General features: G+C 42.5%; 1 protein-coding gene across 1 annotated transcript; it reads left to right on the top strand.

Moving 5' to 3' along the window:
* The first annotated feature begins 606 nt into the window (after positions 1-606).
* Positions 607-13026, top strand: slc35f1 (solute carrier family 35 member F1). Its single transcript, XM_086099940.1, has 8 exons — positions 607-929; positions 2863-3038; positions 4769-4896; positions 6952-7111; positions 7929-8085; positions 10340-10392; positions 10469-10623; positions 12091-13026. The coding sequence occupies exons 1-8, from the start codon at positions 835-837 to the stop codon at positions 12310-12312; spliced, it is 1146 nt and encodes a 381-aa protein (XP_085956066.1). The 5' UTR covers positions 607-834; the 3' UTR covers positions 12313-13026.
* The last annotated feature ends 435 nt before the right edge of the window (positions 13027-13461 follow it).

Raw genomic sequence — 13461 nt, 5'->3', positions numbered from 1 at the left:
CAGTGGTTAGCGAGTCGACCTCACAGTGCAGAGGTTCAATTCCAGCTCCGGCCTTCCTGTGTGGAATTTGCATGTTCTCCCCGGGCCTGCGTGGATTTTCTCCGGGTACTCCGGTTTCCTCCCACATTCCAAAAACATGCATGCCAGGCTGATTGGACACTCGAAATTGTCCCCAGGTGGGAGTGTGAGCGTTAATGGTTGTTCTTCTCCGTGTGCCCTGCGACTGGCTGGCAACCGGTTCAGGGTGTCCCCCGCTTACTGCCCGAAGACGGCTGAGATAGGCTCCAGCACCCCCCGCGACCCTTGTGAGGATTAAGCGGATCAGAAAATGGATGGATGGATAAAAATCATACAAGAGAACACGTAACATAAAACTTCGGTTGCATTAAACTTTGAATTACATGACAGTAAACTGCATTTATGTCTTGACGAGCAAATGAAGAAGATATTAAAAGTACATCCTTGTAAATACAAGGATGTACTTTTAATATCTTATAGCTATGTAAAAGTACCTTGTAAATACAAGGATGTACTTTTACAGCTGTCCTCCAAGAGCGCCACCGCGTAAAAGGGCGCCCCTAGTGGTGAAAATCTTCAACTGTCCACACAGGTCCTGTCTCTCGTTTTGCGGCTTCAAAACAGGCGCATGGAATCCTGGAAACCGGCGCGGACCACTTGGACATCATCTGACTGAGCTCTTCAACGTTCAACACAGGGCACAGGAGGCTCCTCTTCCTCCTCCTCCTTCCTCCTCGAGGCCACTGCCCGTCTTCTCCCGCCTTCCTCTCTCCACGAAGCAGAAATGTGCTGATCGCTCCTCTCGCTCGAGCAAAGATGATTTCCGTCGTGTCCACTGTGGAGAGCCTTCCAAGGGGCACGGGGACCCCGGCACCGAGCGTGTACCAGCGGATCAGAAAGATCTTGAACAGGTAAGACAAGACCGAACTAGCATCCTTTCACATCCACTCCACGCTGAGCAGCCGCTCATCACTGCGGACGCTTCTTTTGTTTCAACCTGTAACATCACCTGTCACGTCTTTCGACTGCAAAAGGTTCGGCCCGTGCAACAGATGTTAACATAGACGCGTTGCGTGGACGTCACATCACGCGCGTGCGGTTCAGGTGTTTCACGCGCACGCTTGCATACGCGGTTTCGCCTGGTTCGGGTCGTCAACCTGCACCTTTTGGTTGTGGGGGAAGAAAGGGAAGAAAAAAAAACGGCCGCTCTCTTCGCTCGTTCATTTCATGACATGCAAACTTGTTTGCGAACACTTGCACGAGCTCAACCCGCATGGCCGAGACCACGCGTACCCCGAAGACACGCGCAACCTCCTCCACTTTCTTCCCATCTGCTCTTTTGTCCCTGGCTGCTCTTGTCTGTCCTCAAGCTGTTGGACGGGCTGCGAGATGAGTTTGAGATCAGCATATCAGGCCCGTGGTAATGAATGTACTCGCGCGCGCGTGCACGTGTGTAATTAGTCACGTGGAAGTCATTTCAATGGATAGAAAAATCAAGTCTTCCTACACTGTAACATTTAATTGTCACATCCAAGCAAAGATGAAGAGTCTTATGGAAAACAATTGACCTGCTGTACACACGCTAAGGCAGCAATGTTTCTTGGTGCAGAGATTATATTCTTATACTTTTTCTACTAATTCCATATCCTCCTGACTACCAGTAGTTCAAATTTGTCCTCTGTAGAGGACATTTGTGAACCTAAATATCTCCCACCCAGTGCATCCAATCGCATTAACTCCTTTTGTTACTCTAAAGAGGACATTCAGTGCTTTCCAATGATACCAAATTTGTAGGGGTTAGAAAAAGTAAGAAAATGGCTTCCCTCAGTGCAAGCACTTTTTATGGGAAGAGGAAAAGTAATACTTTTTATCAAACACATTTTGTCTTGAAATGCTGTTGGCATTTTAATTATAAGACTCTTATGAATATGTTAAAGTGTTGTTTGAGTTGTTTTAAGTGTATTTGAGCCTATTTAAAAAAAATGTAGTGGGATTTCAAAATTTTCTTTTGGAGTAGTCCAATTACTTCACATAGATTGGGGAATTTCAAAATAAATGTGATTGGACAACATTTTTTTTCCTGGTAGTCAGGAGGATATACTTATTTTCTACAGAGAGAGAGAGAGAAGCATGCCTGTGTGGGTTTTGTTCTGGTGTTCTGGTTTCCTCCCACATTCCGAAAACATGCATTGTAAATTAATAAAGCAATCTAAATTGTCCCTCTAGGTGTGAGTGTGAATGGTTGTTTGTGTGTATGCCCTGCGATTGGCTGGCAATCAGTTCAGGTTTTACCCAGCCTACTGCCCAAAGACAGCGTAGGCTTTGAAGTTGGAATGGTTTGAATCAGTCGTGAAATATGGAAGGAGAAGAGAATAATGTGGAAGGAGGAGGAAATGTCTTAATATTTGAATTTGAATGTGGAGGCGGAGGGCGGGGGTGGGGGGGGGGGGGGTTGTACTGTGAAAATGTGCATTTTGGGACCTGTCAGAATTTCTAGGATTGGTGAAAGTAGCCATCGTGATGTTTTGGTTGAACTTCAAATTTTGAATTTTTCAAGGCAATGTGGAGAATAATACCTCAGATGCCCCGTATAACATGCGGGACTGCTCTTTAGCATTGACACAACAAATAAAATGAAGTGTCCATCGCTGTACTAAATCACAGCTTACATAATTTGTAAGAAGACGTCACACTGGCAGACAATACAAATCGCATGTCCTTTTTTTTTTTTTTTTTTTTTAGGATTCAATTTGTTTATCCTCCCCCCTCCCCCCCCCCCCCAAAAAAAGCACTGCCACCATAAACCAAGGAGGTCCGAGTCTTTATGTCTTCTGTTCCCTGCAGGGACCTGCTGGTGACATTGGCCTTCAGTCAAGTCCTGTCCTGGTTAATCTGTGCCATTGGCCTGACGAGCAAATACCTGGCTGATGACTTCCATGCTAACACGCCGGTGTTCCAGAGTTTTCTCAACTACATCCTGCTGTTTCTGGTCTACACCACCACACTGGCGGTCAGGCAAGGTACACACAGAACGTGCGTTAGATGGTTGATTGAAAATGTGTCATGGGAACATCTGGCTATACCAGTGGTGGGGAAACTACGGCCCGCGGGCCGAATCCGGCCCGTTGGTCTTTTTGATCCGGCCCGCCGAAGGTTGGTCCACAATTAAGGTTCGATGTGAATGATTGCATTCATTTCAATTGGACTTGTAATGACAGGCATTTCGCCGCCAGGTGGCGCATTGACTTGAAGTTGCAGAACACGGGGGGGGGGGCAGGGCAATCTTCTCGACCACCTAGTACCTCTGTATCGCTCTACTTCTACTGGTCTGATCACAACCCATCTGCAGCGATGCACAGGCTAAAATAGGTCATCAACAACACTTTTCTCATTTAAAAAAAGTATATTAATACCGTACTTTCATGCTTTTGTTCTGTTGATGTTTGATATGGACTGTCAACAAATGCAGTTGTTTTTTTAATGTACCATAGCTCGTGCTGACCTGGCCCTTCTGTCAAATTTTAAAAGTCAATGCGGCCCCCGAGCCAGAAAGTTTGCCCACCCCTGGGCTATACCCACCTAAAAAAAAAATAAAAATGGAAGAAAAACAAATATTTGTGCCTATTTGCGGTTCTTGGTGAAACGGCTGCTTGGAAAACATTTACAACACGAGTAGTAACAGTGTGGAACTACATATTAAAATCCCAAGAGTAGGTCAAACATCTCTTTTTTATTTTAACTGTAGTTCCTATGTACACCGCTTGGAAATTGTCATATTAGCATCATATACAGCCCCCGGGCCGCGGACCGGTACTGGTCCGTGGGTCATTTGGTACCGGGCCGCACAGAAAGGATAAATAACTTACGTTATTTTCGTTTTATTCATTTCGGTATCTAAATGATTTTGAAAAATTACCGGATTCTCTCTTACATCCGTCTCAAGTATGTCACTCTTGACGCGCGGTTCTCGGTCACGTGATAAAATAAAGGGAAGCCCGAATACAGCAGAGGAGCCGACGATTTTCGAGCAAAAGAAGTCTACATTGAATAGACAGTATCAGGAATCCTCCCTAAAATACGGATTTATCTCAACGGGAGATTCCCACGCACCAAGGTCGTATTTTTCATGCACTTTTTATCTGCGCTGTGTCTTACTTTGAAGTCACGTTTCAACGTTACCATAGCGACCAGCGAAAGTTGCGGCCAGATAGGACGTTCCTCGTGTCATGATTCGTGTTTATTATGATTACAGAATATCACAGTTTTCATGCAGGTCATATCAAATTATTTTGTTGTATTTATCCGCCACACCTTAAAGGCCGGTCCATGAAAATATTGCCTGACATTAAACCGGTCCGTGGGGCAAAAAAAGGTTGGGGACCGCTGATCTACAGGATAAGCAGATGCACACACAGTAATTTCAAATGGCCCATCATTACGGTGTGATGCGGCAACGCTGCAGAAAGATTCTGTTTACTCGTTAATTTCATCAATTAAAATATTTATGTAAGTCTCAAGACTGCTTGTAAAGGTGAGAACCCCCCCCGCCCCCCCCCCAAAAAAAAGTTAGATTCTTCCATTTAAAATGGAATGCCTGTTCATTGTTGGCTATTATATTACAATCTTCTTCTTCTTCTCCAAAAGGGACAAGCCGAAAGAAGAAGAAGAAGATTGTTGGCTATTTATGATGTTTCGGTTTTCCCACTCGTTTGTGTGTATGTGTGTGTGTTGTGTGTGTGTGTCTCACTAGGTGAAGGAAACTTGTTGGCCATTTTGAAGCAGCGCTGGTGGAAGTACATGATTTTAGGTTTCATCGACATCGAGGCCAACTACCTGACACTAAAAGCTTACCAATACACCACACTGTCCAGCGTGCAGGTATTTGCATTTGTATTGGTTGACTGCAAGAATCAGATTGATGTGGCATTTCCCAATGTTACTGGTGCAGCTTTCCAGGGAGAGAAAAAAAAATCAATAATGCTCTCCGGAGGAGCATCCATTTGGTGATAAGGTGATTTATAACCGTGTGATAAAAGCTACAGTATCTCTTGAAGAGTCGTTTATTAAAGTTGTCGTTTGAACAAAAGTTACAACTACTTTTGTGTTGCTATGCTCTGTAGGACATGCTACAGTTCATTGATTATACAACAATTTGCATCTACGTATGACGTTTTTACAGGCACAATAACACAAATAGTCCAGATTAAATTGAACCCTTTTATGCACCATGTAACCTGATAATATGATAAACTGTCCACTGTTGTGACCGCTGTCCCCGAAAGGGTTAATGTAGTGCTTCCTTTTTCCATTTGGGAAGCTCCAAAGTCCGACAGAGTCGATTGTCAATTTAAAAAAAAGCCATAAGAATGAATGGAAAGGAAATTAATTTTTAAAAATTGAATCTTTAGCGCCGCTATAGTGGCTCCCTGGAACTTTTTCAAAAATGTATGAAAGTGGAAAAAGATGGGCCAGGATATAGTATGATTTTTGTTTTAATATGGTTTCGGTAGGAGGACAAAGATGACACAAACATTTTCAACGTTTTCCAATGCTGTAAAAATGTGTAAAATAAATATTAAATGTCAACATTTCTTTCAACGAAGATTTGCGTCATAGCCTGCGACACATGTTTCTATTACCAGGACGTGATGCCAGGCAAGGTGGCTGTTGTTAAAAAAAAAAAAAGGCGTTTCATGTACAATTCACCGAGGGTACGGGCAAAAAATGGGAATCTGGAGGGCCAAGAGAAGCATTTTTAAACGGTACACCTGAGCTACGATAGTTAACCCGCTGCAAAAGTGCGTCCCATTCCTCGTTCATCTTAGCGGCCATTATGGCTGTTGCTCGTTATGGCATGCGTGTGTTAGTGCGTGCGTGTGCGGTAACGGGTCGATTGCGGGAGGTTGGTTGATCGAAAAGTAGATATTCCGTCAAAAAAGGTTGGGCACCCCTGCTCTACAGGAGGCACTGCAGGGGAAAAAAAAAAAGGCTCATTGTGCATTTGTAGCCAAAGTAGTCATTTTGATAGTAGGCTACAGTAGTATAGCTAATATAGATACGTACAGCATATGCTGCCTTCATTATAAGGCTTTTAATTTTTTGCGACTCCAGACACACCGTATTTTCCACACTGAAAGGCGCACTGGATTATGAGGCGCACCTTCAATGAATGGCCTATTTTATAATTTTTTTCATACATTGGTCGCACCGCATTATAAGATGCAATCTACAATGCGTCCACTAGATGGAGCTACGCTCAAGGAAACGCCAACAGAACGATCAGATGTCAGTAAAACTTATGGAGCGAAGCAGCGACACAGTTCACTTAACCAACAGCAAGTTATTACATTGACTCGTTAACGTTGAACTCTCTTGCCGCTGCTCTATTTCCGTGTTCAACTGTGTAACCGATCGCCTTAAGTTTGAACTCTGCGTTGTAAGCATTGTCTCGAGCAAGGAGCCATTTTGGAGTCGAAATATTACCGTAATGACCATACACAAGGCGCATCGGATTTTAAGGCGCACTGTAAGAAAGTGGAAAGTGGAGAGCTTTTAAGAAAATGGAAGGCTTTTAGGTGCGCCTTTTAGTGCGGAAAATACGGTATTTGGTTTTTTTTGGCAGGGGAAGGGTTGGTCCAATATGGCTCTTTCAACATTTTGGGTTGCCGACCCCCGGACTAGGTTTTGGTTTGTTTTTTTTTCGCGTATGTGCATAGTTTAGCACAGTTAAAAATAGGCATTTCGTGGCCATGAACACAATTGAGTTGATTTGCCGCTAATTAAAACGGTTCCTCTTATTCACATGAACATTGGCACGTGAGAGGCGCACAGTTGGAGACCAATGATTCTTACTTATTCATCAGTGCTTTTAGTATTACTCTCACTCTCTCTCTCGTTTTTTTGTTGTTGTTTTTGTTCTTCTGCTTCTCTCAGTTGTTAGACTGCTTTGTTATCCCAGTGGTCCTACTGCTGTCCTGGTTCTTTCTGTTGGTGAGATACAAGTTCATCCACGTTGTAGGCACATTACTGTGTCTTATGGGTGTTGGGTGCATGGTGGGGGCTGACATCCTACTTGGCCCTCAGCAGGCTCTCGGTGAGTGAACTCACAAACGCTGTACCTGTTTTTTTGCTTTGATTTTATCAGTCATGATTTTTTTTTTTTTCACGGAGCTGCTGACAATATCCTCTAATCGTGTAACTATTGATACATAGCACACGGTTGTTTGCGACTGTAATTTTCTAAAAAATAAAAATAAAAAGGTTAACTTGAACCCTTTCGTGCACCAATAATGATAACATGATAAGCTGTCCACTGTTGTAACCGCTGTACCTGAAAGGGTTCATGATGCTCAGCAGCGCTTGACATTCAGTATTTTGCCCACAGTGCTTAGTGGTCTCCCAGGGTTACAAACCACTCAGTATTTTCAGTAATCACAATGTTGTTGTTGGATAATGGTAGTTTTGCACAACCAACTTTCACATACGGTAGAATTGGATAAAAGCATTTCCACTATATTGTTTAATGGTTAGGGAGGAACCTTTTAGATTTTTTAAACTCCTTTCTTTCGACAATTCTTGTATGCTTTTATTTTATGTCATGCATACGTTGCCGCAGAAAATAGCTGCGGCAATGTATGCATTTCTCCGCCGTGGGACAAATAGAGCGCTGTCTTTGAACCCTGAAATGGCCTAATTAAATCCTGGGGAAAATTGACTCCAAAAGGAACGCATGCCTCCTGGAAAATAATGTGTTTGATTTCTGAGGGTTCACCGTTTTCAATTATATTCAACAAAAGAGCCTTTCAAATAAAATAAAAAAACCCAAAAAACAATCAATGATAACAGCAAAAATAACATGCATAATTAATTGCTATATAAATAATAGATTTTCTTCATACTCTTCTGTCTAGGGGAACAAAAGCTCTTTGGTGATCTGTTAGTTTTGGGAGGAGCAACTTTGTACGGGATCTCCAACGTCTGTGAGGAGTTCATCGTGAAGAACCTGAACCGTGTGGAGTTCCTGGGCATGATTGGTCTCTTTGGGTCATTTTTCAGTGGCATCCAGCTGTAAGTGAATAAGAATAGTACAACTTCGGAACCCCATCTCCTCCATAAACAGTATACAATCATGCATAATGTAAATGTCATAATCCTCATCAATGATCTAGTCTAGACCAGTGGTTCTTAACCTTGTTAGAGGTACCGAACCATTCATTAGTGAAAAATAAAAATGTGATTTTTTTACAAATTCAAGACATTAAAAAAAACACATTTATTTTGAAAAAAGTTAATTAAATTACATGGCCAAAATATCGTTTTTTTTAAAATTGTAGACATACTACAGTGAAACTCCTCGACAACGAAACCTACATGGGCGAAAATACCCCCAAGTGTGAAAAAATCTTCATCCATTAACACCACTCCCATTCTCCTGCCCCCCATACAACGAAAAAAAACCCTGTTGCGTTATACGAAATCTTTGTGTGTGTGTTTACATCTAAGATCAAATTTGCTACAGTAAAAAAAAAACCTGTTTTTGAAAGATTTCTTGCTGCAAACATGATTTTGTTGTAGAGGAGTTTCACTGTATCACGACAGTCACACGGTGACTACTGAACGAACTAAATTTCCCGCAGCACTGATTGGACAAGCAATGTAATGTGATCATCTGTAGCCAGTGATGGCCAAGCAGGCGTGTCATAACTAATTGACATGTTGAGTCAGGTGTGTTTTAACTTCCATGGCAGAGGCTGCGTTGAACCCCTGAGACCGATTCACCGAACCCCTAAGGTTCGATCGAACCCAGGTTAAGAACCACTGTTGTAGACTAAAAGGATTTTGGATGGGAGTCGAACAAAAATATTTGAGTGTCGTTCTCTTGATTTGTGTGGAGAATGAGAGGTCTAGAAAAACAACACTTGAGCACGAGCGGCCACGAGGTCAATAATCCGATAAACTGCAGGCACTTGGTCAGTCCTTAAACACATGGCGAATGACGATTATGCACATTGAAGGGATGGCTCTCGTCTGCCACCTGCTTGGAGACACACAAGACCAGGATCATGACAATTTGGTCCTGGCTTTTTGGAGGCATTCTTTAACGATGTCTACCATCTTGTGGTGAACACTGTTACTACAATTCATAACTATTCCGTGAACGAAAACATGTTTATTTTCAAAACTTAATCGAGGGCCTCCTTGAGGATAGGTGTGGACCACATGTGGCCTGCGGGCCACTCGTCGCCCATGCCCACCCGAAGAGGAAGTGAGCAGAACGAGCATGTCTGTCTTTGCGGCAGATGAAATGATGACACAGAATTCTGTGATGCAACAGATGGACATGCACATGTTGAGAACAAAATTCAAGCCATTTTTTTGGTACATAGTTCCAATGTCATCTCTTTTCACGATGAAACATTTCTTAATTTTTTTTTTTTGCTACCTTTACCTTTTTTGAGGGAAACTACACTTTGGGACAGAAAACGACTCACACATTTTCAGAATAGGCAGAAAATATATTTACCGTATTTTCTGCACTATAAAGTGCTTTAGAGTATGAGGCGCACCTTCAATGAATGGGCTATTTTAAAACAGTTTTCATATCCAGGGCGCACTGCATTGTCAGGTGCATAAGCTGCAATAGTGGCTGCGGTCGCACTATGCATCCACTAGATGGTGTGACACTAAAGGGAATCCAATCCAATAAACCTTTATTTATATAGAGCCTTCACAACCACTGCAGCTGTCACAATGAGAACTGGTCACAAACATGGACGTGAAAAATGTAACACATAAATCCAAATGGCATTACAAAACTATCAATGAAAGACAAAAGTTATGAAGACAATTGATTCAACAAAAAGGCACACAAACCTCATGGGCTCACTTCCACAAGGGGCTAAATATCCTTAGAAGTCTTGCTTGTCTCCTTTTTCCTTCGTTGAGTCAGTAGTTAACGATGCTTTTGGTATTATCTTCGTTTCATAATGGCTGCTCAGAGCTCACAAAGTAGTTGTCTGTTTGAGCGTGTGTTTGCGAATGCGCATGACAGTTAATGTCGGGCAGAACTCTTTTAGGTTACAATTGGTTCCTTCTAATAATCACCACTAGATGGCATAGGAACACTAACAGCGAAACAACTCAATGGGGAATATACTGTAATGTTTACATTCTCTTTATATGAGGCGCATCAGATTATAGGGCGCACCGTCGGCTTTTGAGAAAATTTAATGCTTTTAGAAGCGCCTTATAGTGCGGAAAATACGGTATGCATATATGACATCAGGACGCGGATGCCAAGAGTCTGTCTGTTGGCTTGCAGGGCGATAATGGAACACAAGGAGCTGCTGAAGGTTCCCTGGGACTGGCAGATAGGCAAGTGTTGGCTCTGTTGGATTTTTCAAAACGCTACGCGTAAAGGACATTCAACAAATCTCTGTTTGCGTTACAGGTCTTCTCTATGTGGGCTTCAGTGCCTTCATGTTCAGCCTGTACAGCTTCATGCCGCTGGTAATGAAGAGGACGAGTGCCGCCTCGATCAATCTCTCTCTGCTCACAGCTGACCTCTACAGTGTCTTGTGTGGCCACTTCCTCTTTCATTATAAGGTAACAGGTGTTGGATTTGGTTTCATTGTCAATCATGTACAATACCTTGTCCAGATTTTTGATTTTTTTTTTCAACTCTTTTTTTTTTTTTTTTTTGGTAAGACTTTCATCAATGGAACTGTGAGTCTCCATCGAACAATGAAAGCATAATTTTTGAAGGTCGCATGTTAGGGCGAAATGAAGGGATAATGAGGTCATCATCTTGTAGGTTATAAGCGATAATGTAGTTGTTTGGTGTTGAATTTGCATTTATTCAACATGCTTTTTATGAGAGCTTTTTTAATTGGTGGATTTTCTCTTTATAAATAAACACAAAATGTACGGGTTTCCATTAATCCATTTCAAATGACAACCAATTTTGAGATTTTTGCATCACAAAGTGCGTGTTTTGTTATTTATGTACAGCTATTATCTTTTTTGTCACAAAATGACTGTGCCATTAGTTAAGAATTCATCCATCCATCCATCCATCCATTTTCTGATCCGCTTTATCCTCACAAGGGTCGCTGTGGCATGCTGGAGCCTACCCCAGCCGTCTTCGGGCAGTAGGCGGGGGACACACTAAACCGGTTGCCAGCAATCGAAGGGCACACAGAGACCAACAACCATCCGCGCTCACACTCACACCTCGGGACAAATTCGAGTGTCCAATCAGCCTGCCATGCATGTTTTTGGAATGGGGGAGGAAACCGGAGTACCCAGAGAAAACCCACGGAGGCCCGGGGAGAACAGACTCCACACAGGATCAAACCCACGACCTCTGCACTGTGAGGTCGACGCGCTAACCACTAGCCCACCGGGCCACCAGTTAAGAATTTAGACGTTTTTTATTTTTTTCGGGTCATTATTACATTTACAGTGCTTACTATATTTTTACACTTATACAGCAGTCAATAACGTTAAATGGTTACAGTATTAACATTACATATATACTAATTTATATATAGAGTATGTAGGGGTTGGGCGGCACGGTGTGGACTGGTTAGGACGTCGACCTCATCATGCAGAGGTGCAGGGTTCGATTCCGGCTCCGGCCTTCCTGTGTGGAGTTTGCATGTTCTCCATGTACCTGTGTGGGTTTTCTCCGGGTACTCAGTTTCCTCTCATATTCCAAAAACATACATGACAGGCTGATTGAACACTCTAAATTGTCCCAAGGTGTGAGTATGAGCGCAGATGGTTGTTCGTCTGTGTCTGCCCTGCGATTGGCTGGCAACCAGTTCGGGGTGTCCTCCGCCTACTGCCCGAAGACAACTAGAATAGGCTTCAGCACGCCCGTGACCCTTCCTGGGATAAGCGGATTAGAAAATGAATGGATGGATGGATGGATGGATGGATGGAGCGGTTATGATGGTTCATAGTTTGGGTTGAATGAATGTTCATGGTTGTTTCCCAACATTTCAGTCAAGTGTTTCAGGGTAAAAAGTGATTGACCTAAAAATGTGTGTTTGTGCTTGTGTATTGCAGTTTTCTTGCCTCTATTTGCTGTCATTCATCCTTATTATCGTGGGCCTGGTGGTTTATTCCTCTACATCCACCTATATGGTCCAGGACCCCCGAGTCTACAAGCAGTTCAGGAACACAGTCAACCATCGTCCCAGTGAGTCCCTCCAGCCCAGTCAGCGAGTCTTGGAACCATCTGTAGCATACACCAGCTTGGGCCCTGAGTTGGGGGAGGAACCTAATTAACATGTCATTTAGCATGGTATATTAGATTGTTGATTGTTGGAGACTAGAGGTGGATATGTGGGATCCAAACGCTTTGGCCCACAGTTGTGTACAAAGAGCTGTCTCTGATGCTCACGTAAAACTGGGTGATCACTTCCTGTTTGGACCAGGTGTTGATTTTATGGGCTATACTTAGAACAAGAACAAGAAGCTTCAGATCCCCCACGACAGTTTCATTCTACCTACCAGAACGTGTATCTGAAAAAGACGCAATGTTATTGATTCACTCAAGACTGGCCGCAACAGTGGTGAATATAAATTATGAAACCATGTACAGTATTATTATTATTTTCTCTTTCTCGTTAGCTCTTTCGATACTGTACTGTTTGCGCTTGCTAAGCGTGCGTAAACTGTGTTCTGTTTGTTTGTGGGTGCTTGATGTGGTTTTTTTTGTTTTTTGACATTTTACAGTGAAGCCATCTGCTCAAACACAACTATGTGGTAGTGATTAATGACTTGAGCCTTTAACTTTTTACTGCCACAAATGGAAATAAAACTTGATACCTATACAGTAAATGGACTTTATTCAGTTCAAATTGAGTTTTTGGTCAGCACAAATACCCATGTGTGAATATTACAGGAACTCCGGTCTGCTTTCAGAATTGTATAATTTGTAAATTACAGAAAAATGACGACTAAGAAAAAAAAATCTGAAATAAAACAGAAGTAAGAAGTTGTTGTGTTGTTCCTTCTGACAGAGTAAACAAATACATGGACAAATTACATTGATGAGACAATGAAAATGAAATACAAAGAGGCAGATGCTGTCATTTCAAGTAAAATATGCACTTTTTGTTAGAGTCGCGATTTAAACTGTGTTTTGTTTTAAATTAGTAGTTCCCAAACGTTTTGCAACAACCACTCATTCATTTTGGGCTCTCCTCGTATCACCATAATGGCTTTTACAAATAGCAGCATAGTACGCCTGCAGTAATTAACGTTCATCTCAAATGAGGCAGCAGTTTTATTCCTTAAAAGTATACTTGAACAAATGATAACATGACATCGAGCCAAGAGAAACTGTGACAGCAGGATTACATGACAGCAGCGTACCATGAGAACGTGACAAAATGACAATGTAAACACGATGACATCGCCTGACAGAATGCT

Source organism: Hippocampus guttulatus, chromosome 20, assembly GCF_054856545.1.
Source record: "Hippocampus guttulatus isolate MCC_2025c chromosome 20, RoL_Hgut_1.0, whole genome shotgun sequence".
In the NCBI taxonomy this organism is placed as follows: domain Eukaryota; kingdom Metazoa; phylum Chordata; class Actinopteri; order Syngnathiformes; family Syngnathidae; genus Hippocampus; species Hippocampus guttulatus.
Note: the sequence above shows the minus strand (reverse complement) of the source record. Positions and strands in the feature narration are given on the sequence as shown.